This window comes from Candoia aspera, chromosome 5 (genome assembly GCF_035149785.1).
Source record: "Candoia aspera isolate rCanAsp1 chromosome 5, rCanAsp1.hap2, whole genome shotgun sequence".
NCBI lineage: Eukaryota > Metazoa > Chordata > Lepidosauria > Squamata > Boidae > Candoia > Candoia aspera.
Genome location: NC_086157.1, coordinates 94,828,112 through 94,856,031, shown reverse-complemented (window position 1 = coordinate 94,856,031; position 27,920 = coordinate 94,828,112). Strand labels below are relative to the sequence as shown.

At 36.1% G+C, this 27,920-nt stretch overlaps 1 protein-coding gene across 4 annotated transcripts in view; it reads left to right on the top strand.

Annotated features, from left to right (window-relative positions):
* Positions 1 to 27,920, top strand: part of CDK8 (cyclin dependent kinase 8) — a 52,333-nt gene that overhangs the window by 21,299 nt on the left and 3,114 nt on the right. For 2 of the 4 annotated variants that reach the window (XM_063305750.1, XM_063305752.1), the window contains exons 5-12: positions 10,892 to 10,949; positions 13,129 to 13,260; positions 15,317 to 15,460; positions 16,377 to 16,446; positions 17,242 to 17,314; positions 18,050 to 18,147; positions 22,313 to 22,391; positions 23,559 to 23,717. In XM_063305750.1, coding sequence (XP_063161820.1) covers positions 10,892 to 10,949; positions 13,129 to 13,260; positions 15,317 to 15,460; positions 16,377 to 16,446; positions 17,242 to 17,314; positions 18,050 to 18,147; positions 22,313 to 22,391; positions 23,559 to 23,717 — 813 coding nt within the window. The remainder of the gene's footprint in view (positions 1 to 10,891; positions 10,950 to 13,128; positions 13,261 to 15,316; positions 15,461 to 16,376; positions 16,447 to 17,241; positions 17,315 to 18,049; positions 18,148 to 22,312; positions 22,392 to 23,558; positions 23,718 to 27,920) is intronic. The other 2 variants (XM_063305751.1, XM_063305753.1) reach the window with 2 other exon arrangements.

Below are 27,920 nucleotides of genomic sequence, written 5' to 3'. Positions count from 1 at the left end.
AATATATACATTGCCTTATTGGATTAGTCCAAAAATCTCTAGGCTTTCCCTATCAGATTCCTCAGATGGCTTGAGACTATGCTGGTATAGCATTCTACCTTGCTTTTGGCATCAGTTAATTAGAACTAGGGCTCAGTTATACCTGACAACCACTAGTATGGTGTCCATACTTAGTTCTCTGTCTAAGCTAATGACCATCGGTGCATCTTGTGGCATTAAGATTTTTTCTTTGTATGAGAAAAATCTTTTCCTTGCCTGGATCCAGCACAAATTGTCAGCAAGCTCAGTAAGTGGCAGCGTTTAATCTGATTTAAAAAAAAACAAATAGAGTCAGAGCTGGTTAGTACTTGGATAGCAGAAACCAGAAAATCTCAGAGCTGCAGGCTGAATATTAAAAAATATTCTGAACCAAATTAATGGCAAATCACTTCAGTATTGCTAAGAAAACTCAATGGAAATATCTGTGTAGTCACCAGGAGTCAACTTCAATTCAAGAAATACTTCCTCTTCCTTTGCTGCAAATCACTTCCACATTGTAACTCTCACTTCTATACAGTTTACTTCAGGACAGTCAGCACTAGTAGGGAAAATATATTCACCCATCAGAATGCTTCCAGACAGTGCACATGTGTGAATGGGGATAAACAGACTTTGTATTTGTAGAAATGCTTAGAAAAACAGCACAATGAATGTTTTAAGTAAAACAGATGCTCTAAAAAACAGGTGTGCTAAAGAATCCTTACAAAGATTAAAAAATGCTTATCTTTGGGACTATCTTTTCCAGAATCTGCCTGCTCTGCACAGTCTAGACAAAAAAGGATGCTGTGAGTGCCTATCTCTAGGGAAAGTGGGGTCAAGACCCAGAGAATGGCATTCTTAGTGGCAGCCCCCTCACTTTTTAACAGCTGTCCTTCTGAAGTCATGTTAGTTCCTGCTGTTTTATTCTTTCAGAATTTGGTTAAAATAGTCCTCTTCCATGGGGCGCTCAGAAGGAAATTCTTAGCTGAAGACAGCTACATATATGGTTTTAAAGATTTTAATGTGATACTGATTTTATAGATGTGTTACTCTTGCACTCTATAAGGCATCTAGTGTTGCTCAAGTCAGTGGCATATGAATAATAGCTAATAAATAAAATACCTGAATTTTACGAAGAGCGGCTTTTGGCACACTATCCTTGGAATTGATTCAATGTTGCTTTCAACCCTACATTTTTGTTGTACAGGTACACCTATTGTTTTGAACTTCAAGTAGTATTGAAAGGAGAAACTACTTCTATCAAAGTAATTTTTCTCATGTGTGCAATTATTGTCAACCCCAGCCCCCACTGAATGATGGAATAAATTGATAAATTTATTACAGCCTTGAAAATCAGTTCTGAATATAGTGTAGATTAGCAACTCTTTCTACTTAAGGATGTTGGGCTGTTGTGAAATGGGTTGGCAGCCACAGTTCATCTAGGCACCTCCACTGCATTTGGAAAATATTGAATCAAGGCAGGAAAAGCTGTATTATCAGGCTGGTTCTCTGCTTATCTATATTCTTGGAGACAAGCTTGAATTACATCTGGGCAGCAGCAAGAGGACTTGCCGACTTCATTGTGATATACTGTAGTCCTGCAACTGCAACTTCATTACTTTTCAAACTAGTATCCAACAGACTAATCTGCATAAAAATATGAACTTAAGAATTGATAAAGAGTATCATATTTACGCTTGATGCCTTACCCCCTAAAGTTTACAGTCCATTTTGATTTGGCGTATGTGAAAACTCATCTTAATGAGCAATATAAAAAGCATAAACGATGAAGTGTCATAACAAGCATTTCTTTATTATATTTCTATCCCATATTTCTTCCAGGAGCTCAGGGCAGCATATCCTTCTCACAGTGTCAGTGTTTCCCACAACAACAATCCTGTGGGGTAGTTTGGGCTGAGAGAGTTTGAGTGGCCAAAAATCACCCAAAAGCAGAGAATGAAGTTGAACCTGGGTCTTCTAGATTCTAGTTCAACATTTTAACAACTACACTACATTGTTATGGCATATGTTAGTGCTGTTTATACTTTTTCTATTGAATATATGTACTGTATGTAGTATTATACAGCTACCATGGAGTTAATTATCTGTTTGTTGTGCATGCTTTTTAAACCAATAAGATACAAATAGTAATTAATAGAAGAAATAAAATACGTGTTGTTTGCTTTTTTTTAGTTACATTAAGCTTTTCCTACACATTTGCGTACCTGTTTTGTTTTTCCTGTTCATCAAAAACCAGTGGGAAATTAGGCCTGTGTTTTTCAGGATATCAGTAGTTTCATGGTACTCTGCAGGCTGCAAGAAAAGGTTGTAGGTTGCCATAGATTAAGGATGATCTGCTACACCCACCTGCTTGGTTTGTTGACTAACTAACATTCTTGCAGGCACATAGGTTTGGCAAGGTTCCACTCATGTCAAAAGGAAGTTCCTCTAATTTTGTACTTAAGTATTTGCTTTGCATTTCTCCCCAAACTTAGTGATTTCCTTCTATCACAGAATTGGGTATATGACACTGGAATGCTTTTTTGAAATGCTGCACTTTCAGTATTGCCCCAAACCAACAAGAAAAATTCAGCAAGATGGAAGGGATTTAGCACTCCTCAATGATAATAAATCAGCTCCATAGTTGGGGCATCTGAAATATAGGCACAGCTTTGTAAAATCTTCACACATTTTTTATATTCTAGGCCATATGGTACAAGCAATAATACTGTCCTTTAGAATGAAAAGAATACAAGCAGTGGTCCAAATGATATTTTGAGATGAGGGCAGAGCATGACTAGCCAAACATTGTTAAATGTTACCTGTTAAATGAATAGTAAACACAAGCCATCTATCTAACATTTCTCATGATAGAGAAATGATGATCTAGCAGCTAGAAGCCTTTGTGTTCATTCAGACCAAACCTCTAATATTTAGGATTTATGGATAAAACACACTAAGAGTGCATTTGAACCACTCTACTGGCTATATTCATTTTTCAAGTAAACTTTATTAAAATTTTAATGTAAAAAGATAAAAGCTAATAAGAAATGAAAAAAGTAAGGTAAGAAAGCAAAATAGAAAAGAACAAAGTCAAAAGAGAAGGAAAAGAAACAAAATACAGAAAAAGAATGACTTCTGACTTTCTTTGCTACAGACATAAAAATACATTTACATTAAACTCTTTCTCTAAGCTTACAACATAGCTTTCATTAATTCTCTAATCCACTGTTATTTCTAATGATCAGATGCTGTATTCATTTTTCCTTGTGTTTATAAATGATCCCAGAATTCTTCATTCTGCGTTAACTCTGAGAGTCACTAAGTAGAGGGCAATTGTAACCACCACGCTGCAGCTTGTGGAGAGCATAATGATTAAGGTTCCTTCTTTAGTGTTATTGCTGATTACAATTTGCCAGATTGTGCTTGGGAAACAAGCCATCTTCAACTCTTTAATCTTTCAGTAACTGGTTCTGCTATTTCCCCATTCAAAGGGCTTTCTGTCTATTTATCAAAGAAGATAAACTACTTCATAATGAGAAGCGAAAAGCTTAGCAGTTATATTTGATATTAAGCACTGTTTCCTCATCTTGTGTAACCTTCATAACATTATCTGAAAGATTGAAATCTGAGTTGTACTCTATACTTTCTTATATCTGCCAAAACAGCAACCCTTTGAGGATGAACAGAGTACATGCTTGGTCCAAAGTCACTCAATTTTTTTTTAGCAAAATGTTCATTCAACGTATGGTACTTGGTGATTGGAAGCAGTGTATCAATAGTGTTTGTTTTATGTTATTTGGATTTTTTTCTGGTTTATTGCTTGTTTTTCTATTGTACGCCACCCAGAGTCACATTGTTTGATTTGGGCGGCCTTAGATTTATTAAATCTAAATATATAAAATAGGGTGAACTGAATAAAATTATACTCAGCAGATAAGTTTGTGCACACTCTTGGGTCACTACTTCTTGGTTCCTTCTACCTGTGGCAATAGTTGAACATATCAAGAATCCCTGTTTATCATTTGGGTTTATGACTGCTTACTAGGGGAAAACAAGTCAGGGATATTATTTGCATACAATCCTAAACAAAGCAAGGTTTCCTAGTTTGTCTTGCTGCTTCAGCTAGCAGAAGAAATCAAGTCTGTATGTGATATGTGCAAACATATGCTACATGTTTGAGAGATTAAAACTAGTTATTTAAATTGTACCTCAGCAGCTAATTAGGAAGGAGGCAATGACAAACCATTTCTGAAAAACCTTGCCAAGAAAACTGCAGGGATTTGTCCAGGCAGTCTCCAAGAATTGGACACGATTGAACGGATTTAAAAAACAACAACAACAGCTAATAATTCAGTGATGGATCTAGGATAATGCTTTAATATGCTCCTATAATTTCCCAAATATAAAAGTACCTTTTACTGATGAATTTTCCATCAGGGCTTGAGATATCTTGCAATGCAGTAATCAGCAGCACCTAGAATAAAGACTTAATACTGTTATACTTCAATATAAAAATACTCTCACTTACAAATGAATTTCTTTAAGCCCTTTGGTTGTATGAGCTGATCTAGAAATGTGGGAATAATTACTACCTTACAAAGGGGGATCATTGGTGTTATCCTTATGTGTGATTTTTTTAACTGCCTAAAGTATTATATAATATGTGCTGCAGACTAATCATAACTTAGTACTACTGTTTCACACTAAGCATTGAACAGTTCAATACCTGTGGACTTGAAGGCTTTGTTTATTTATAATAATAAAGATTTTATGATTACTTTCAGAAAGATTAAAACACAATCCCATGTGATTTATAATATAAAATACTAGAGAATAAATTAATGCAAACAAGATTCTTCTGTGGTGTTTCTAACATAAGATTATGGCATGGGAATACTTTATTACCATTATAAAGTGCTTGCAAATTCAGTAATGAAAAAAGACAACCATCTTAACTTGTAAAAATAAAAAAATATAAAGAATTGATGGTAAATAATAGAAAGTATACAAAACCCTTCTGGCCTTTCATGTGTGTTGATAGTGTTGTACTGTCTTTGTAAGAGTCGGATACGTGCCAAATACCCCTCCCAAGTGGCATATTTTTGTTCCCTTTCTTAGCAGTTTTCAGTGAGGTAGCTGAGGGCTTAATTCCTATGAAAGAGTTTCTTAGTGATGTAAATACCAGTAAGAAAAGTTGATCCTTCAGCCTTCCTAGTAAGCTTATGAATAGAACACCATAATAGATCTCAAGAATCCATCAACCACAGGGAATATGTTGAATAACTTGATAACCTGCATTTTAGGAATTTAAAATAACTGTCAACACATTTGTTTGGTCTGGAGGTGCACTGATAGTAATTGAAGCTTTTACAAATTCATTGTTATACTTTGGCCTGCAAGTAACTGGTCAACTGCACTGGGAAACTTTGGGAAACTTCTGAACAGTCTTCAAAGACAGCCCCAAGTAAAGAGCAGTTTGGGAGTGAAGGAGTAAATGATTGACAAAGTCCACTTTTCTTGGGCAGGCACAGTTGGCTACTCACTCAAAGCTAATAAAAGGTGCATCAACATTACTACATTATACTAATATTTACATGGATACCTAACTGTCTAGGAGACCTGGCTAACTTGATCTAACAAATTATTGAATATACATATATTGGGTCTTACTTGTTAAGCTATAGTAAGTCATTCTAGATCTGGCTGGGGGAAACAAAATGAGAAGATGCAAGCTTAGCCTCTGTAGTCCAAAATAGTCAGAATAGTTGATTAGTAGTGAATTCTTGCTGATCTTTGTGTGTTAGTACATATTCAGCTTATAAAGTCTTATGTCAGCCCTACAAGGTGGACCAGACTGAGAAACCAATGCCATACAGGTCTAGACAACTTTTATTATAACAGCTATAGTGACAGAAGCTTGCAAGTCTGGATGTGCTTCCCACCTCCCTCCCTTTATCTTTGTGTGAACTAGGGAGGGGATTGTCTGAGATGTTTTCTCAAGTTATATTCTTGGCTAGGCTCAAGCCCTATTTATCTGACTGTTGCCTTGGTAGTGGCTCCTCTTCCTGTCCTTCAAGGCCATTTCCTGTGCCTTCTACATCTTGTGTCTTAGTATGTCTAAAAAAACCTTAAAAAGCAGAGCTTTAGGCCAGACCATCCATAGGCTATCATTGATTGATTGATTGATTGATTGGCTTGAATGCAGTCTTGTTCACTGAAATAACTGTCCAGCTCATGCATTAGGATTTAAAGACAGCAAAAGAAAAAATAATAAAAGAACCAAGAGAGCGGTAATATATTCAGCACATCAGGGAAAGGATAAACGAAACTCATTAAAACCAGGATATGCTATCAGGGAATGAATCACCTCAAGCCTGCTAAAAGAACTTTATAAAAGCACAGCAAGGGTGGGGCTATATGGGCCTTAGGGAATGCTGTTCCACAGGCAGGTATAGCTACAGAGAATGTGCTCCTCCTAAGTCCCAGAAAATGACAGTGCTTTACAACTCTACCAGACCTTGCTGGTCAGGCAAAAACGTCAGAGGAAATGCAATCCCATAGGTAATCAGGTCCTAAGCTATGAAGGGCTTCATTGGTAACAATCAACACCTTCTATTGCACCTTTCATCTGGAAGCCCTGTGGTAGCCAGTGCTGCTCGCAGAGCAGAGGTGTTACATGGGCAAAATGTGGCATGCCCATAGCTATTTATAAAACTCCATTCTGGATCAGTTGAAGTTTCCAAGTGATCTTCAAAGATAGCATATTGCAGTAGTCCAAACTGGAGGTGACTAAGCTATGAATGATTATGATGACCTTCCAATCCAGGAAATATTGTAATTGGTGTGCAAAAGGGATTTGTGCAAAGGTCCTCATGGCCATGGCTGCCATCTGTTCATTGAGCAGGAGTAAGGTCCAGGAGTACCACCTGGGAAAGTGCAAACCTATCAAGAATTCAAGATGGTAAATCCTTCAGACTGGAAGGACTTTGAAACCAAAGCCACTCTCTGTTTTGTAGAGTTGAACCTAAGCCTGTGCCTCTCCATCCAGACCTTTACAGCCTCCAGGTGATAGAACAGGAGTTATGCAGTATTGCCTATACATTTAGGGGGCAGGATGTAAAGCTCAGTATCATCCACATGCTGATAATAACTGAGCCTATGCTGATGGATGATCTCACGCCGCAGCCTTATGTTGATGTCAAGCCTTGAAATCCTGAATACCACTCCAGAAGAAGGAAGAGAACCAGTAGAATACAGTGGTCCCCACTTCTAGCCCCCATAGGCAGCCCAGAAGGCTACCATGATTGGTGATATTAAAGGCTCTTGAGAAATCAGATAGAACCAGGAGAGTCAACATTTTATATTGGTCCCACCAAAGTTCATCTAGAAACATGTTCAGTGCTGTACCAGTATTGTACCCAGGTCTTATGCCCTACTGAAAAGAGTCACCTGTTTTCTCCAGGCCCTCTAGAGTTGCTTGACCACTTTCTTCTCTACAGCCTTCACTTTAGCCTTGGAGACAGGTTAAAAATTTTGGGATCTAGCAATCAGGGGACTTATCACTGTCTCCTTCAAGGCAGGCAAGGTAATTTCATCACTCAAAGATAAACCACCACTTGAACTCAGCTCTTAGTCACTTCCTTGGAGGTCTTGCCCAGCTAGGATGGGCAGAGCTAACATCTCCAAGGATCCTGTCCATTTCCTCAAGACTCATAGGCTCCACTTCCTCCTAGATAATAGGCAAGACTTCCTCAGTCAACTCTATAGGAATTGCCCTGGAAGAGTCCAACTTCAAATGAATCCAAGTGATTTTATCCGTCAGATGCCTAACATATTCTTCACAGGGGCCTGGACATTCATTTTCTCCCTCAGCCCCCATAAGCATCTGGATTACCTTAAAGAGCGCTGCTGGCCAGCATCCTGCGGGTATGATAAGGGCAGAAAAATGATTATGTCTTGTTATTGCAGCTATGTAATATGGGCTTGTACAAAATATACTAGAAATAAGGACACAGTGATACTTAAGCAGGAAAGTGAGTAATGAAGATAATATCTAATCAAGTAATGGTAAACAGTAAATGAGTATGTCAGGAGTCATTCATAATCATAATCTGGGCAGCAACATAGGAAGTATAAAAGATATACATTCTTGTAAAAGGCGTGGTTCCTCACATGTTTTTTCTGGATGTCTTGTTTGGCATTGAGGGCACAGAAGGGAGTTTGTCTATTCCTTTGTGTTTATTTTGTCTTGCATTGAATCCAGGTTTTACTTTCAATTAGTCAATGAGTTTTGCTTGGAAATAGCTGTAGGCATAATCTGTGTAGTTTTATAGTACTGTATATAAATTTTGGTTTTATGTAAGTCTGCTTATTAAATAAAACCTTGTTTTGGGGGGTTTCTTTTTATATGTCTGTGTGTTGTTCTGCCATATTATGCAGAGGGTAGATAAGGCATAGTAGATAACGACCTGTATAAAATACTGTAGCAAACCTACCTGTTAACTATGATAAGATAGAATAGCAAAAAGAATTGTAAATGAGACATATGCTATGCAGGAGAAATTATTAAAAAGTCGGAGGCCTTGAAAATAAAATCAATTTAAGTATGTTATTCCTGAAGAGACAAAAAACATTTTATTAATCATCTTCGAATGTCATATCCTTGCATATGGTACAGTTGAACAATGCATTGTTGTTGAATTATTGCTGAATGAAGATAAACCCTAATTCTTGTATTGTCTCTTTCTTCTGCAGTATGTATGGTTTATGTCATATAATTTTGGGGATGTAGGAGAGAACAACTTATATATCGGTATAAACAATTAAGTATTAAATAAGCAGGCAGTGAAACTTTTTTTTTTTAGGTTTATCCATTTCTGATCTAAATTAACCCTTTCATACTCTACGATTCAGAATTTACATAAACATTCAGAATACCTGTTTAGGAAGTATTTTATAACCATTTTTATTAATTGCTCCAAAAACCTTCTTGATGTATATAGCTATGTAATTTGGTTGATGGCAAAATATATAAATTTAAAGGAACCAAAAGTTTTCCGAGGACAGAAAATAACAGTCTAATGGTTGTTCATGACACGTGTAAATCAGCTCTGCAATATAAGAATGTCTGTTGCACACAACCATTGTTCTGTGAGTGGCTACGGGTAATACTATTATCACTGTGTCTTCCATGTGCATTTCATTTGTTTATACTTTTCACTGCTTATGATTCTCTCCTCATCCAACTTGACTTCTGGTGATTAAATAAATCTGACAGAAAGTAACATTTTATGCATGTATCTGAAAGCATATGGAATAGTAATTTAGATATCACAAAACCTTTTACAATTTTTACGCTTAACTAATTACTCAGAAGGTTTGTGTCAATTGTTTTCTCTATTTTTTAAATGGACTGAAAATCCATTTCTATCAACTTGATGAAAATTATGTATAGAAATAGTATGAATGAGCAACTTGAGATAATTTTCCAACATATGAAAGCAATCTTTTCTTCATAAGTTTGGTATGATGAAAATGGTAGACTTATCACTCAGACATAAGAAAACCAAAGATAAAGCTTTTTTTTCTTTAGATATTTTTCCTTGAGGTATTCTTTATCTTTACAACGAGGTATGTTATTTCTGCACTGATGTAGAAAGGTAAAATAAGAATTCTACATATTCTTCCTTGATTTCTTCATAATTATATCAATCACTACTAGAGCTGGATAGTCTGATAGTGCCTTGTGATAATTACCATCATATTTTTTAGATATGAGCACATATTTTATTTTTAAAATGCAGCCTTCTTTGAATATCTGCATAAATATGCAGTCATGAATAACCCTTTTCAAATCTGTTGTTCAGTGATTGTATTCTCATTTATGTTGAAATTATAATGAGACGAAATTATATCTTTTCCTGTCAAAGGTATTTTTATTAATTTGTCAAACATTTTGGAAGCATTTTAACTATTAATTTGTATCCTTAAAGTCCATATATATTGCCATATAGCTACCTCATTGCTGTGACAATATTCATGCATGTTGAAGTGTTCGTTTAGTGTATTTCATAGTGTAATGTCCTGGCAAATTTCTTGAATGGGCAGTGACCATTTCTTCTTCAAACTGGTTTGAAAGATAAAAATCCAAACTGAATATATACTATTAGGACCAATACAATCCAATTATTATTGGTTTTATATAGGTATAGCAATATTTTAATAAGAAAATAGTTTAATGTTGGCATGGCTCTATAACACTTTAAAAGTAATTGAACAAGTTGTTTACAAGAATTTCTAAACCAAAATACTGTCAAAGAAAATATATTGTTGGGCAAATGGATGAAACTAAAAAAAATCAGAGAAGAAAAGCAAAATCCATGAAATAAGCCTTTAAAATCCAAACTGGCACCCGTGTTTCTAAAAATAAAATGTCTGCAAGGGCAGGGCATGTGAAACACAGTGTTCATTAGAGGGATTAATTTTAGAATAAAATGTAGTTATATATAAAATTTTGTATAGTGATATTTACATTATTTTTGGGAGGAAAACATGCATTGCTTTTCTATATTTGGCTAATGTTGGAAGTTAGAGAGGCAGGGAGAAACAACACGTTTTTCTCTGAATTCTAGAAAGTAGCTTCCCATCTGGGGAGCTATTGAAAGGATGCTTTTGAAAGGGGTGAAAAGATCGTCAAGGAAATTATTTGGCTGCTTATGTAGCCTTACAACAAACTAATAATGTACAGGCATTATCACTTTAATATTCCACTGCATTTTGATTTAAAATTGGAAAAGTAAAGCTAATTTCAGCCACAAATGTTTAGGTTTACCTTGGTATATGTATTGTGTATTTATTTTTTTTTCCACAGAAACCTGCTAATATTTTAGTTATGGGTGAAGGTCCTGAGCGAGGAAGAGTAAAAATTGGTATGTTTATATCTTTGATAAGTCCCAGTGTAGCATTTAAGACAGAATGTTCTAACAGTGCATAGGTCAATACTTATTGTTAAAGTCTACTGGATCACAGATCAAATGAAGTGAGGTAAAATACATTAATGTTGGATAGTGTTAGGGCAGGTTATAGGCTGGGAGAACCTAAAATTGGCCCTGCTTTCATTAAAAAATGTTATAATTTTCTTTAGTAATCTTAACCTTTAATAGTAAATTTAACAGTCATAGTTGGAAAACTACTTATGCAAGGATAGATGAATTCCTCAATCATAGGAAGCGAAGGAAAAAACTTACCAGCATCAACTTAAGGAAATACACCAGACAACCCTGCATGTTTTATAATAGGAAAAAGCTGTGAAAATTGTATTATTTTTATTTCTGGTGGAACTACTTCTTGTAATCTAGAAATTTCGTGTTCTATTTAAAAAGTTATTTTAAAATATTAAATCTACATCGATATAATAGTAAAATTCACATCATGTTATAATCAAGCATATTATGGCTGCACATCAGTGTCCTGAGGAAATGTGCACCAGCAGATGCCTAATGCACATCTTCAATTTTTAAGTAGGCATATCCAGACATCAGTGCAGAATGTTGAAAGGTATTTATTTTCCCTTTCTCTGAATTCATTTTCTAAGAAGAATTTACATGGAATTAACATGATCTTGATTATATGAGACTGTTGAAGAGCAGACTGCTAAAAAAATAGCTGGTCCTGTTTGAAGCCAATGTATGTTTCATTTCAGTTCGAAAGAAACCGAATGAGACTAGTGTTGAACACTCAGTGACTTAGGTCTGTAAATATATAATTATACTAACACTAACAGATTTAAGTCATCTTATCAGTGAAACATGATGGTCTAATAGCAGAGGACAGATATTACACTTTTAGCATTAATTGCAGTGATGCTTCTTGTGATGCAGGTAATCTATCAGGTATTATCTGGAAATTGACACTTACTTTTGTTGCAAACATGAACTATTTACAAAATCCTGAAAAATATGATTGCTCCCCCTAATGGTTACACATTATTATTGGATTTGAAAGAGCATTTCCTCCAGTTCAGTTAAGCCATCCAGTGCCAGTAACAGCAAGATTGACTTTCAAAAGTACGATAAAGCTGAGGACCGATAAACAATAATCATGTTGGACTTTTGCTGTTCAAATTTTTTTTTAAAAGAAATTCAGATGTTTATATTCAGACACTATCCTTCACTCCCCACTATATATGCAGCCAAAGGTGATCTATCAACATTTGCTTTTTTCAACAGCTAAATGCTATTCTCTAACACAGCACAAAATTAATTAATTTTTAAAATGAAGCGTAAGAAAACTTTAAATAGGGCTATACATAGAAAAAGATGCCTTCATGTTGTAGACCAAATGAATGGGATTTTTTCTAATGAATATCCAAGGTCTGGGACCTTGTTCCTTAAACATGCTTAGGTTTCATATTTTTAAAACCAACTCAGTTTGGTGTGTGCCATATAACTGCAACCTTAGATTCTGAGCTCTACTGGAATTTCTACTGAAAATTGTATTATGTTTGCACCTAAACACAGCAATAGTTTTATTACACAAATGAAATATTTTACTAACCTGTTGCTGTTTAAATACATGCAAACATAGTTTTAATATGATAAATTCATCACAGTAGAGGAGAATTATGCAGTTTAAATGAATACACCAGGAATACCGATGTGTTGTTTTCTTAGCTTAAAAGGAATCCTCTAACCCTTGAACAGTGGGTTCTCTTAATTTGCTAGTTGCTTTATTGCCCTGGTTGCTATGAATTGAACTGTTTATGTCAGATTACTAATTTGGTATTAGAAATATCTTAAGTCTTAACATGCACCTATATTTTTTATATACATTAAAATCTTCTTGCCATTTTCCAGTGAGTTCAGTTCCGGATTTCCAAACTTTCCAAGGACTGATCAGAATATGGGTGAATCCTGCATGACCAAGAGTTCATATTAGCATGATTTAATCATACCATACACTCTGTGCAATTCTTTCAAAATAAGTTCAATATGAGCGCTTAAAAGTTAAATTGCATAGGACTTCTGCCACTCTGTTACGTTTGAACTCAAGTCAATTTATATTAAGCAACCTGTATGTTAAAACTTAATTTCCCTCCTCATTTTACAGCTGACATGGGCTTTGCCCGACTATTTAATTCACCTTTGAAGCCTTTAGCTGATTTGGATCCAGTAGTTGTTACATTCTGGTATCGAGCTCCAGAATTACTGCTTGGAGCAAGACATTATACCAAAGCTATTGGTGAGTAATGTGATTATTATTGTTAAGTTGGCAATATTGTATTATTTAAATCTGATTCACTTATTTGCTTCATATATATCTACTTTTATCTTAATTGAAGTTTTAACAAATTACTATGTTTTGAATTGTGGAGTTAATTAGAGTTAAGATTAGGAAGACTATGCCAATCCTTATGTAAACTTTATTAATTGCCTAGACTTGTTCTTCATAATTAATTGGCAAAAACCCTATTTAATTTGTTGATAGTTCCCATATGAGTGTCACTAACATTCAGTACTTGAACTGACTTGTGTAATAAAACAATAACAGGAGATTGTTGGCTTTGAATCCAGACTTAGAGCAAAATGATTGAAATCAACAGAAACTGGATACTCACATTTAGTTTTGACAGATTCTCTAAACAATAGCAATATGTTCCCTCAAATGCAGGTAAAAGTTGTTTAGTTGGGAACAGTGAAGGCAAAAGCCCCTTTGCTCCAGATATTCAGTTCGCACAAGTCTGGACCCAATGTTTTGATGATTCTGATAGCCCAGTTCCTGGAGCTGAAGTAACATATTTGGTTTTACTTACATTATTACTGAAAATTCCCATTTCCAAATGTTTTTGAATTCTCCCTCAACTTTATCTCTTCCATCTAAGTCTTAGGTAATGCACAAATTTCCTGATAGGATGATTTACAAAATATTATGTAAAGTAATACATCTGTCCAATAGATTTGAATAATTTCATTGAATGACTGTAATTGCTGATATTACAAAAGAAAGAGAAAATACTTCCTTTCCCTGGATATAACTTTTGGTTATGTTGACTTTGTCTCTTTTCATGCCAATCTAAAACCAAACTCACAAATATATTAGTCTTCCCCTGTGGGGAAGTTGCCAGGTTTAAATCCTTTATCATTTTTGTTGCATTTTTCTGCAACTTACTAAGGTAGACTGTATGATTTCTGACATGGAGAAATTAGATGTGCTTACTGATTTTCAAAGAGGTAGCTCTATAGATAAACACAAGGTAGTATTGCTTATTTCAGTCCCCTTCCAAATACTCTTAGCATAGGATTTGTCTTTTTCATTATTTTTGAACTATGTAAAACTACGTTAATATGTTACTAAGCTATAAACTGCCCCCAAATTTATCTCTGTTAGTTAGCATTAATTCAGTCCCATCTCATTTGTTCCCCATTCACAGAGTTTGGAGACATCTGATTAGATTTTTTCCATCCTGAATAATCTAGTGTCACCTGGAACCCTATTTATGAACAGAAATAGCATTGTAAATCCTTGGAGTTGGGCACTGCTCATTTCCATGTCTGTGAGAATTGTATTACTCCTACTCTCCGCCTTAGGCTCTTAATCCATAACTAGACTCTTACCCTGTGATTGCTAAATTTACTCAAGAGATCTATTTAAAAATTTTTTTAAAAAATCTTGTCAAACTTGCAGTTACCCCCAGCCAGTTCAATTTTGCCTACCAGTGAGTTATACCTAATGGTATCAGTTAATGAAATCTGGCATAATAGATCTCTTTCCCCTATCTGTTACAAAAAGGCTGCGGATCTTCTGGAGTAGATTTGGGGATTTGTAAAGTTAGTCACAGCCCATAATGTTTAAATGCTAGTTTTGAAATCTCCTTAGGGAACTGTTTGATTTTTGACAGTTTATGGAAGTTTCAAGCCGTGGGAGTCTATTTATTAAAAAGTTGGCATTTTAAAACATTAAACATTATCATATTTGCTGTATTTGAAAAGTTTCTCTTGACTTTTAAAGACTTTTAGTCTTCTCTTTAACATTTTAACAAAACAAGAAAAAGCAATATAATACATTATTTAGTTGCAGGTTAAGAACCTAGGTGAGCAACAGTCTATTCTTATAGTTATAGCTAGAATTGTAATAGACTATATGGAAATAGAGAAGAATCTTTGATATTAGCATAACAACTGAAATGTTAGTTGGAAATGCTTAGAAGCAGATTTATTTCTTTATGAGCCCATCTATAAACCATTGTTTCTTCTTTTAGAAATGCCTATTTGATTTTCCTCCCTCCTTTTTTGTAAAGATATTTGGGCTATAGGGTGTATATTTGCAGAGCTGCTAACGTCAGAGCCTATATTCCACTGCCGACAAGAGGATATAAAAACTAGTAATCCGTATCATCATGATCAGCTGGACAGAATATTCAATGTAATGGGATTTCCTGCAGGTATATATTCTATTTATTTTATTGCTGATGTATGTCATGTATACAGTACTTATTCCTTGACTTTGAAATGGTTAAAGCAATATCACTATGAATGTTTTTAATACACTGCAAATGGTAGCCATGAAACAAAAAGCATGCTACAGTAAATATATTGTTGTTGTTGTTGTGTATATGCCAGCTGACTCCCAGGGACTAATACCACGTTACTTCCTGCATTCATCATAATGTAGGTCATTTATCATCAATAGTTGAAGAGTGGTCTTGACTGCATTTCACCATGATCAGTTGACTAGAGCCATCACTGGTATTTTTAATTTTAAGAGGAAAGATGGGTAAAGAGCAAAAAGTGGATAAAAAAAAAAAGTCCTATGATACAGAAAGAAGTTAAATTTGGGCCCCCATGTATTTATTTCTCTTCAATATCAATACCATTTGGAAATTTTCAGTCGTCCTGTCCTAACATTACAAAATTATATAACTTGGGAGCCAAATTAAACTTTAAATTTAAAATATAGCAATCAAGAAAGCTAATGAAATTATCAGTAACCGCTGCATTAGTTTCAAACCTTTAAATCAAATCAAAGCTTTTATAAAATTAGTGTAGCAACTTATTAACTCTATCAGATCATATGGCTTTATTTACTGTATACATTTTGGGTGCTTTTTTTTTTAATAACAAAGCAAAATATGAAACAAAAGAATATGCGTGTTTGGAGATTCTGCTCTTGTGTTCCTGAAAACTATGAGAAGAGGATGTTTTTTCCACTCAGGTTCATCAAGGGCAAAAACTAATAAAACAAAACTATGCATCTAGCTGGAGAGAGGAGGAGAGAAGATGATAGCTTTCAGTGTTTAAGTGATGGTATCCTGGCTCTGTATAAAGAAAGATGAAATTATACTAATATTCACTTCATAGATAAAGATTGGGAAGATATTAAAAAGATGCCTGAACATTCAACTTTAATGAAAGATTTCAGAAGAAATACGTAAGTTTTGTGAAGATCTGAGAAACTGTGACGATGCTACAGCTTCAGGAATTTGTACATTCACTTAACTGGTTTTCTGACAAACTCTTTCTACCCTCTGATGACTGGCCCTTCCCCCTTATCCCCAAAACAAAGATGCTTTCTGTTATTGTTGAAAAAGCCAAGAAATTGGGCAGAAATGGGTATTTTACAAACAGAAGTATTGAGTTCTGTATAGCTTCCACAGATGCCCAGTGCAAAGGGAGCAGAACATTAGTGGGGACAAGGAGATAGGAAGGGGTTTCTATGAGTGCATATAATGTCTGGGTACTACGCTACATCAAAAGATCAGGAGGGGAATAACATCTGCTTTGCCCTCTATCTGTATAACTTTGAAGCTACTTTGGTTTAATAAAAAATTTAAGAATCTGTTGCATCAAAAAGTATAGCTCTTTAGCTTGCAGGTATAACATTTTAAAAGCTTGGATATGAATAGGTTTTAGAAACCATTATCAAATGCCTCACTTCCAGAATGTGTACCTAATCTTGTACAAGAGATGTATTAAATAACTGCTAACAGCTTTTCACATTTGTTTATTTCCTGTGATAATGGGAAGCCATTTCCATGTGGCACATATAAAAGAATGTGCATCCTCAGGCTACTTCCACAGAGCTCTGGCATTATTCTGAAACACAGATAAACAGCTCAGAGCAATTAAACTGAATGAGGCCAGCCCTGTTAATTCCATAACTTCTCCCAATATGAATTTTATCTTCAATTTAATGCAAGGGTTATGAACCAGTGTTTTCTTTCAGATATACCAACTGCAGCCTTATCAAATATATGGAAAAACATAAAGTTAAGCCGGATAGTAAAGCATTCCATCTGGTAAGTTCCTGATAGATCACTCAGTAGTGAATTCCTACATGGTTTCCAAAAACAATCATATGAGATGTTTAAAGAGCTTTTCAGTACATCTGCGGAAGAGCATTTATTACAGAGTTAAATGGATTTGCTTTAAATTTCAAAGTGATAGAAGCCTTAGAAAAGTACATCTGAAGTGCCTGAACTAAACACCTTACTTACTTACTTACTTACTTACTTACTTAATTTCTCTGCCGCCCATCTTGCACACAACGACTCTAAATATACTTATTTCTGAGTATTGGTTATTAAGGGAGATGAGAGTATGTGAAAAGAACAATGAGCATGAAATCTTCAAATGTAAATTTTGAACTTCTGTATCTTTGCTTTTTATGTTATAACAAGCCATCAGTTTTGCTAGGTCCAAGTTTTCCTGTATCTATAAACTGCTGTGGGAATGCTTTTCTCCTCAGTAACAAATGGTTCTGTTTACCTTCAGATGGGGAGGGGAAATGAGAAATTCCATATTATTGATTGATTTACCGTTGCTGTCCTGGCTTTCAGGCAGATCTTTCCCAACCCTGCCTGAACATGTTGGGGGACTGAACTTAGGATCTTCTGTATGCAAGGTTTTTAAGATGACTGCGATGGCTTGTTGATTCTGAAGATGCATGTAAGGAAGTTTCATATATTCACAGTGTGGTGGAATATTTTCTGGGTTTTACAGCAGTGAATGTCTTCTGTTTTGATTGTACTTAGCTACAGAAATTGCTTACTATGGACCCAATAAAGAGAATTACCTCAGAACAGGCTATGCAGGATCCTTATTTCTTAGAAGATCCACTTCCGACATCTGAGTAAGTAATGTAGAATTTGTATTTCTTTAAATGCTTCCTGGCTATTTTAAGTCAGAAAGGATATTAAAGACCCTCTTTTGGGGGAGATGGGCAGTAATTAAATTTGAATAATAAATAAAATAAAAATAACTAAAATGCTTAAAATGTCTAGGGCAGTGTTTCTCAACCTTGGCAACTTTAAGAGGTGTGGACTTCAACTCCCAGAACTCCCCAACCAGCAATTCTGGGAGTTGAAGTCTTAAAGTTGCCAAGGTTGAGAAACGCTGGTCTAGGGAAAGGCCTTAGAGTGGAGCTGGGGTTCCTGAGAATAACAGTGAATGATATTTTCACTCTTGACAAGCAAGAAATGGCTTTCTATTCCATTTGCCATTTTAAAATAATGTCCTATTAATCTTTTGTTTTATGAGCCCTTGATTCTGTTAGTTTGTAGCATTAATCCTTTATTCGCTGACAAGTTGAATGTAACATGCTGCTGATGTTCATAGTCAACAGCTAAGTGCCTGCTGGACCTCCTGCTTCCAGGACCAAATGATACTCTTTAATTAACATACCTTTTCTTTATAAATTCAGTGATTTATAAATTGCACAATCAGTAGAAATAGAATAAATGAAGCCAAATGCATAATTGTAAATACTCTTTATCTCAGGTTTTCTCTGGGATCTTCTAGATAGGATATTACCTACTGTTGATTTTTTACCAGAAAATGATTTATTGTTTGTTGACTATACAGTCTTGTCCCCCTTCCGTGGTCGACCAGCCCCACTACCATAGAGACTTTTCCTTCCAATCCCTAAGAGCTGCATCTACATGAAGCCCTGTACTTTAAAGAGTTATGATTGATTTATTAGGTTTATACCTTGCCTGTTCATTTCAGGCCCTCAAGGATGTAAAATTGACATATGACCTTTGTATCCTAAGAAAACGTAGTTCTGAAGAGTGATGTAAACCTGCTAACAATAAAATAAAAGGTTGATTAAGAATTATTTCTAAAAACTTACAAATTCTATAAACTTTGACTTCACTGGGGCTGAAATTAAAAGCTGAAAAGGCTCAGCCGTTTGTACTTGACTTAGTTGACAGGGTAAGACACTATGTTTTATATCTTAGTGTTAATGCAAGATTCCAATATAATACCAAGTAAAACTAAGAACAGTTGTCTTGAAGCAGCATTATGCACCTGTCAGCAGAAGTTAAGGACCTTACTGCACATATTATAACTTCCATGGATAGGTGAACATCTAGAAACATCTAAAGCTATTTTAATCTTCCCAACAGAACAGCCTGTTGTATGTGGGACTTCGGAATGTTTTACTACTCTCTTTACTGATAAAACCCCAGGGAAGAGTTCTTTTTTACACTGGATCCAGATGATGATAGTTTCACTGCTGGTGGTAAATCCAGCCAAGCAAGAATTATAAACAATGACTTCTGCTATAAGAACATTCAACAATACTGGATTTGATTCTCAGATCCTTCTGTAATCCTAATTTGACAGCTTCATATCTGTACTCCCTCAAGTCCCCAAAGAGTAGTGCTTTTTCTTAGCATCTTGATGGGAAAGGTAAAAGCATTAATGGCAAGTTGTTAATGTTATCAGAATTCTTAGATTCGCTTAAATTGTTCCAGAAAAACAGTGTGGCTGCATTAAAAAATCCTTGAGATATTCCAAACACCGTGCCATTTGATGAGCTAAGAGGAGTGTTTCTATATCCTTACTAAGGGGTATCCAGCCTTGGTAAGAGCATGCCTACTCAGTATGTAATGCGATTTTGGTAATCCATGAGAGAGATTATCAGAAGATTAATGGGATTCAAGACATTCCTTTGTCTACTATTGAGATTTGGATGTAAAATATCAACCCTCTCTGCCAGACCTAGGAAGATCTGATTCAGACAATTAGGGAATGTTCATAGATTTCTGAATCTTCTGGTAATTTTCTTATGTCTAGGGTTGAGACTCCCACTGAAGGCCTGTGATTGATACAGTCCATCAACATAATCATTCTAATCTTGTATATTGTATCCTGGTTAGGGTTGTCCATTCCCTAAATGGCTGCTATGAGTGAGTTCTAGTCCCGCCTTAGGCATGAAAGCCGGCTGGGTGACCTTGGGCCGGTCACTCTCTCTCAGCCAAACCCACCTCACAGGGTTGTTGTTGTGGGGAAAATAGGAGGAGGAAGGAGTATTAGGTATGTTCACCACCTTGAGTTATTTATAGAAATAATAAAGGCGGGATAGTAAATAAATTAAATAAATAAATAAATAAAATATCCATCACCAGTATACTAGAATGTTCTCTGCCATTCATTGCAGTCCTCCCCTCACATAGGATACTCTATATTACTCCTGCTAACCTTCATCCTTTTACTAAATAGATAGGTTAATATACCAACAAAGCACTGGACTACAGCCATCCAGTTTTATTTTTTAAGATTAAAATCATGTTTTAAAAACATTAACATTTAATGGAGCAGGGAGTCAAAAGTGTGTTCACAGGCACATCAGCATCCTTAGGTATTACGATGTGGACCTCAGCACTAAAACATTCAGTTATGTCTGTAGTAGGCAATTCAGGCAGCTTATTTCATTGCCTCCATTGTATCTACAAGCAGAAGCATTCTGTATGATCCTGGGATTATCTTTTTAATGAATGCATTTAATTAATTTATATCACCATCACACATATATGACTCTAGGCAGCTACATATGTGACTTTGGCTAGCTGATTGGGATATATTGGTATTTAGTAACTATTTGCAACAAGTTTAAGGACTTCGTGGATAAAACGGCTCATCTCTAAGAAAACCTAGATAACATATTGCAGGAAAACGGTCATGTCCTGGTTCAGGGCAACAAGCTTCAGTTGTATGACTTAAAAGTGTGGATATTTTGTGCAGGATTTTGAAGCGGATGACGGCAATCCAGCTGCAGACATTCTTAGGGTACACTGGTTTCAGTCTGGATGAGATCTGATTTTTGGATTGAATTGACTTTAATCACCCTGTTGGATTATTGTTATTGGGAGAGTGACAGACAGTGCAACTCTTTTATTCCTCCTTAGTCTTGTAAAGGATTTTAATAGGAATGTGCAGCACTTTGAATTTGGAAGGAAAAGATGCCCTCTGCAGTTACAGTGCAATCCTAGAGAATGACTCTTTTGATTTAAGGAGTTTCTAATGAATGCTACATGCACAACCTCCAGATCTGAAGCACTGTAACGTACAGCCTTAGATTTTAATATAATCGTAAACTACTGGATCACTTCTTTAAATGGCAATCTGCATGGTTGATCACAACTGGGTAATTATTTTTCAACTCCCTGGCAATTATGTCAAGGTATACCACAAGTTACCATCTTGACCTAATGTTAAGTAGTATCTACAAAGCCAATCGGAGGAGCCATCAGGAGATTCAGAATACATTGTTGTGAGTGTGCCACAGTGGGGGCCTAGTTACAGAATTGTGCTGATGGCAATGGTTCTGTTTCATGATTCAGCTATAAATCAGCAGAAGCCATTCTAGTGATATGGCAATATCTGAATGCGTTTGTGGGATGGGCTAGAGGCTTTCCAGAAGAAGTGCTCTCATTGAACAGTTAATGATTACAGACAATCCCTGAAATCAAGCTGCAAGGAACTGCTGAAGCAGGACTTAGTTAACAATGAAAAATAAATACTTTATTACCATTTTTAATCATGGGTTCAAACTTGTTATTACAATGAAGGTACAGATTGTAGGAAAAAAGTGAGTATATGTAGTCCTTGCTTAGTGACCACAATTGGCAACTTGTTGCTAAGCTCCACGGTGCTAAGTGGAAAATCCATGACCACAATGGACTTACAATGTCACTTCCCATTCGTTAAGCAAATCACCATGGTTGTTAAGTGAAACATCATATGACAGCAACTTATGATTTTCCTTCTGAGTACCCCATTAACTCTGCTTGTTGCAAATCGGTTGGGAACCATGCCAATGGCGATCATGTGACCACGGGACTTTGTGATGGTCGTAAATGTGAGGATTGGTTGCAAAGCATTTTCTTTTACACCATCATAATTTCGAACAGTCACTAAAGAGGCCATCAGTGAGGGAGGACTACCTGTACTTCCAAATATCCTTCTTCATACATCTCTTCTCCAACACACTAAAAAATGGGCTTTTGCAGTGTGTTTGCAGGCTGTCAGATCCCGTATCCAAAACGAGAATTTTTAACTGAAGAGGAGCCTGATGACAAAGGAGACAAAGTAGGTATTAGATCAAGGGCTATGACAAAACATTTAGATTTTTTTTTCCATCTTGTACAGTTTTATAATTGTCTGTTGTTTAGAGAATTACAGTTACAGTGGTATTAATAGTTCTATTTAAAATCATTTAGTATATGAAGGTCACATAATAATGATGTGTATTTTTCTATGTATAATTGATGGCATTACTTGTATTGAACTATTTCTTGTCAGAATAAGAGAATGCAAGAAATTGTTATTTGTGAGAACAAGATGAATATTTGATAATATGGGGATATCATTTCATTTATCACAATTATTTCCAGTTCTAAACATTAACAATGAGAAATTAAGAATGTCTACAAAATATGGAAAAGCTTAATGTCAGAGATTGGCAACTCACATAATTTGTAGACTTAGCAAATTTATTTAGATATTTGGAGGGTACCTGATTTGGACTGAAATACTGGTATTTTCAGAGTTGCAGACTTCACAACATTGCATAATTCTCTGTGAAGACAAATTACTTCACTATTAAAGAACAAAGGACAATAGTAAAACAAAACCTTTTAAGAGTAGCAGAGATAATTTTGGGCATGTATTGTGGATCTGTCCTCTTTGGGACTGAATTTTGTAAACTTGGTTATACTGTGTAATTAACTTTACTGTGTGGCCATCTGATAATATGACCAGGCTTGGTGACAAGATAAGATACGGTAAGAAACACAAGTTACCAGCAACCAGTTGGACCTAAAAATAATTGTTTTAACATAAAGCTGTAAATAACATTGGATCCCAGCAATGTGTGATTTTACAAGATCCAGGGCTTTGCTACACAATAGAAGGATCTAGACAATAGAATGTATTTTAATTACCTCCTAGAGAAGAGGAAGAGCTTTTATTATCCTCAGGACTAGTGATTCTGATAGCTTTTCTTATTCCCTGGCTCTAGTTAAGACTACAAATCTAAAATGCTTGCTTCAATTTATATACATAACTTCGACTTAATTCTGAGTAAATATTTTGATAGGCTGAGTAAATATTTTGATAGGGTGTCTTTGCTTTAAATCTGTGCAGTTATTTAATAGTGTCATCTTTGCGTCCCATTGGCCTTAGAGAGAATTTCCTGTTTCCAGCACATGAACTACTTCTGAGTTGTTTATTTTCTTTTTTCTTTAACCACTTGAGAAGAACCAGCAGCAGCAGCAGGGCAATAACCACACAAATGGAACTGGTCATCCAGGGAATCAAGACAACAGTCATACACAAGGGCCTCCTTTGAAAAAAGTGAGAGTTGTTCCTCCTACCACTACCTCAGGTGGACTTATCATGACCTCAGATTATCAGGTATCCCTTTGTCACCTTTCTTTCCTTGTCTTTGTTGCATTACTTTGCAAAATATTTATCTTAGCACACATTTCAAATAAGCCATTGTACATTTATCCATTTGAATCCATTTTTATTATTGAAAAAGGTTAGTGATAAACTCTGCATATCACATAATGTGGTTTAACTTCTGTATGTCTTAAGTAAAGCATTCTGTTCATTTATTGGTACAGCTTCCTTTTATGGGGAAAAGTCTGTAAATAATTTGATCAAAACGTACAAGGGTGGATCTGCAGGCTTTGCAACTTCCCCTGTGCTAATTCACCCTAATACTAGTTTTTGTATATTTCTAGGACCCAATAATAATGTGGAATAGGAGAGACAAATTCAGAATATTTATTAATATTTCAAATATTTTAATATTCATTCTATTGATACAATATATTAAAAAAAAGTAGCAAAGAATACATCAAATTTAAAACAATATATGTAAAAGAAACCCTTAAAAAAAGACAACAAAAAGAAACAAGAGACAACCTTAACAAACAAACATGCACACGCATATATATTCCAGTAAATATATAAATTGGCTCATGTTTTAAACACTGGAATTAAATGAAATCACAGATATAATCTTTTCATTATATCAGTAGAAAGCCTGTTCAAAGCCTGAGAGCAAATACATTTCTTTGGTCTAAGATTTTAAGTCTGTGGTAATTTCTTTCCAGCAATTCAAAGTTATATCTTTAGCAACATTCCAAGCACGATAAGTCCAAAATTCTTCATAAATAGGTAAATCCCAGGTTTTCAATATATAATTCAACACCACATCAACATTTGAAAAACTCATTTCTGTTCCCCCAATCCTTGGCAGGCAGTTCTGCCCTAGGCCTGTCCAGTCTGCAGAATGCAGAGGCAGCCAGAGGGCAGGATTAAGTTGCTCCAGCAAGGCCTCTACTCAGTCACTCATCCCAAACAGTTCTATAATTTACTGAGGAGCTGATTGAAGTGAAGCATCTGAAAAGACATCTAGGATAGTGGTGGTGGAAGAACAGAAGTAGGTATGGCCAAGCATTGGTTAAGACCAAATGTTCAGGACTATGTGGTGACAGTAAGAGTGGCTAAGCATCAGTTCTTCTGAACACATTCCTGCCTGATGGCCTGTTCAAAGTACTGGGACCCTTTCAGGGAAAGATGGAGAGGACAAGGCACCTGCAGACATGGCAAATGAATTTGTAGGTTTCTTGTGGATAAAGTTGCTTCTTTCTGCTCTGGATTGAAGGCCAGTTGGGCAGTGAGCAAGATGGCATCTTGTGAAATTCTCTTAAGCTTGTGGAAACTGAGGAAGTCAATACGGCTCTCTCTAGTTTGAATTTTTTAGAGAAGGTTGTTGAGAAAGTGGTGGTGAATCAGTTACATAGGACCATAGAGGAAATAGATTATCTTGATCCTTTTCAAGTGAGATTCAGGCTTACCATGGGATAGAAATGGCATTGCCCACTTTGTTGGTATTTAGTGGCTTTCTGTGCCTGACCATGGTATCCTTCTGGGGCACATGCAAGGGTTGGGGGCACCATGTTCAGTGACTCTGCTCCTGTTTGCTTGCATGGTTTCAGTTAGTGATCATGGAAAGTGCTCAAGCCTAGATGAGGTCCCACAGGTCTCAGGGCTCTCCATCATGCTATTTAACATCTATATGAAACCATTGAGAATAGTGAATGATTGGTTCAGGGTGAGGAGTTATTACTATGTGGATGACACCCAGTTCTACATCGTCATTCCAGGCCAAGCTGGAAATATTGTGGAAGTCCTGAATTGGTGCCTGGAAGCTATTAGGATCAGGATGTGTTGAAACAAGATCAGGCTAAATCATACTATAGCTCCTGAATAGCCCTTTTTAAAGACATTATAGCTAATCCTGAAGGGACGCGGTGGCGCTGCGGGTTAAACCGCTGAGCTGTCGATCGGAAGGTCGGCGGTTCGAAACCGCGTGGCGGGGTGAGCTCCCGTTGCTTGTCCCAGCTCCTGCTCACCTAGCAGTTCGAAAACATGCAAATGTGAGTAGATCAATAGGTACCGCTTCAGCGGGAAGGTAACGGCGTTCCGAGTCGTCATGCTGGCCACATGACCCGGAAGTGTCTATGACAACGCCGGCTCCAAGGCTTAGAAACGGAGATGAGCACCGCCCCCTAGAGTCGGATTCGACTGGACTTTACGTCAAGGGAAACCTTTACCTTTACCTTATAGCTAATCCTGAGTTCAAGAGCTGAATCCCACAGACATTTCTCAGGCAGAATCACTTTTAGCCTCTGTGGAATTTATTTTTGTCAAGCTTGCTGCCAGACCTTCCACCTGTAGTTGCTTTGGGGAGCAATTTCCCCCCTCCCTCCTTGGACCCAAGAAGAGAAATAAACCTCTACTTACAAACAGACAAAAATTGTTTGAATTTACTACTGAACCAATAATAGTACAGCTATACAGACAGTTTTACACAGGTATAAGAATACTTTAAACGTTAGCGATTGAACTCAATGAAAATGAACCCCTGAATCCCAAGAGGCTAGCTTAAAAAGAGCAGTCTCTCTCGCCTCTTTATAATCTTTTTCTCCCCTCTTTATAATCAACAGCTGGCATTCAAAATGCCAGCTTTTCTAAGAAAACTATTAGTCCTCAATTGGTATAATTTAGAAAATCAGTTGCTTTCATGGATTCTTTTCCTAACAGTGGCTGGCGCCACAAATTAGGGAAAGAGAGAAAGAAGCGAGTATCTTGAAAGCAGCATCATAAATCAGCCTTCATTTTTATATTGCCTTCCCTCTTCCCAGGTTCCTTATTACTCAGTATAGTCAGGTCACGTATTCAGATACTAGAATCTTGTGACAATTTAGGGGATTCATTTATTAATATATTAAATGGGTAGATTGGAACACAACTCTGTTTCCTTTTGCTTGCCATCTTTTTATCTAGCATATCCTTGGTTTGGTTCCTGGTCTCTGCATTCAGTGGTAGCCATTTGCAGACAGCACACAAAAGAATGCCAAGACTCTCAGCTTTTCACAAGTCATTTGCTTTCTTCTGAAAAGAACGTCACATTTTGTGGCAGGCTGCTCTGCTCCAAATAAAGGGCAGGGCCATGTTGGCATCCTGCATTTTATTGATATTTCTGTTTCAGGTTGTCACACACCTACACACCTTATGTCAAAGAAAAATATTGGAATTGATGAAAGTGCATAAAATAGTCAAAGGTGTAGAATCTTCCTTGTGAAGGAAAACTTGACAGGATGAGCTTTGGGGTTTCAAACAAAATATTAATGAGCAGCATTTTATCCATGACAGTATTCCTATGTAAATATTGTTTCTGTAAAAGAAGCTTGTACAACAACTACTCTTCAGTAGAAGAAACATGCATATAAGTCATCTGTGCCAAATGCACAAATATTTGGTTGCTGCCTGTACTAAAACAGATTTTGTTTCTTTTGGTATCATGAGGTTAACTAGCTTAAATTATTAGTCATTCATGAATAATAGCTTCATAGTTTTCGTAACTAGAAATTGAATGTTTTTCTTTACATATCTGCAGTTCCGCCATGCTCTGTTTGTAGGCTTCCTAGGAGACATCTCAATAATTTTTTGTTTCAAACACAATATCAGAATCTTTTTCTAATCTAGCATTCATTTTCCTGGGTATTCTTAAAGTGTTGCCAATGAGCATAGCATAGGATGTATATTACCATGTGTGTATGCAGGTGTGTGTGTGTGTGTAGCTGTAGCTATGGTTATATATTGATAGCTGCAGATGCAAATGTTCTGCAGCCTTTAATAATGAAAGTCTTGGAGCACAGTGAAAACAACGGGACTAAGATTAAATATGAAAACCACCAAACTATGACAACAGGTACAGTAACCAACTTAGAATTGTCGGTGAAGATACCAAAGTGTTTGATAGCTTTTGTTTTTTAGGCTCAATTATCAATAGTAAATGAACCGGCAGTCAAGAAATGCCCTGCAGAGTAGCCCTTAGCAGAGTAGCAATAAAGACCTTGGAAAACATAGTCAGATGCTGCAGTGACCTTCAGAGATCAGAATCATGCAGGCAATGTTTTTTTTCCTGTGATTCTCTATGGAAGCAAAAGTAAGACTTCGAAGAAGCAGGATAGAAAGAGTATTAATGCTTTTGAACTTTGGCATTGGAGAAGGCTCCTGAGAATACCCTGGATAGCCAAG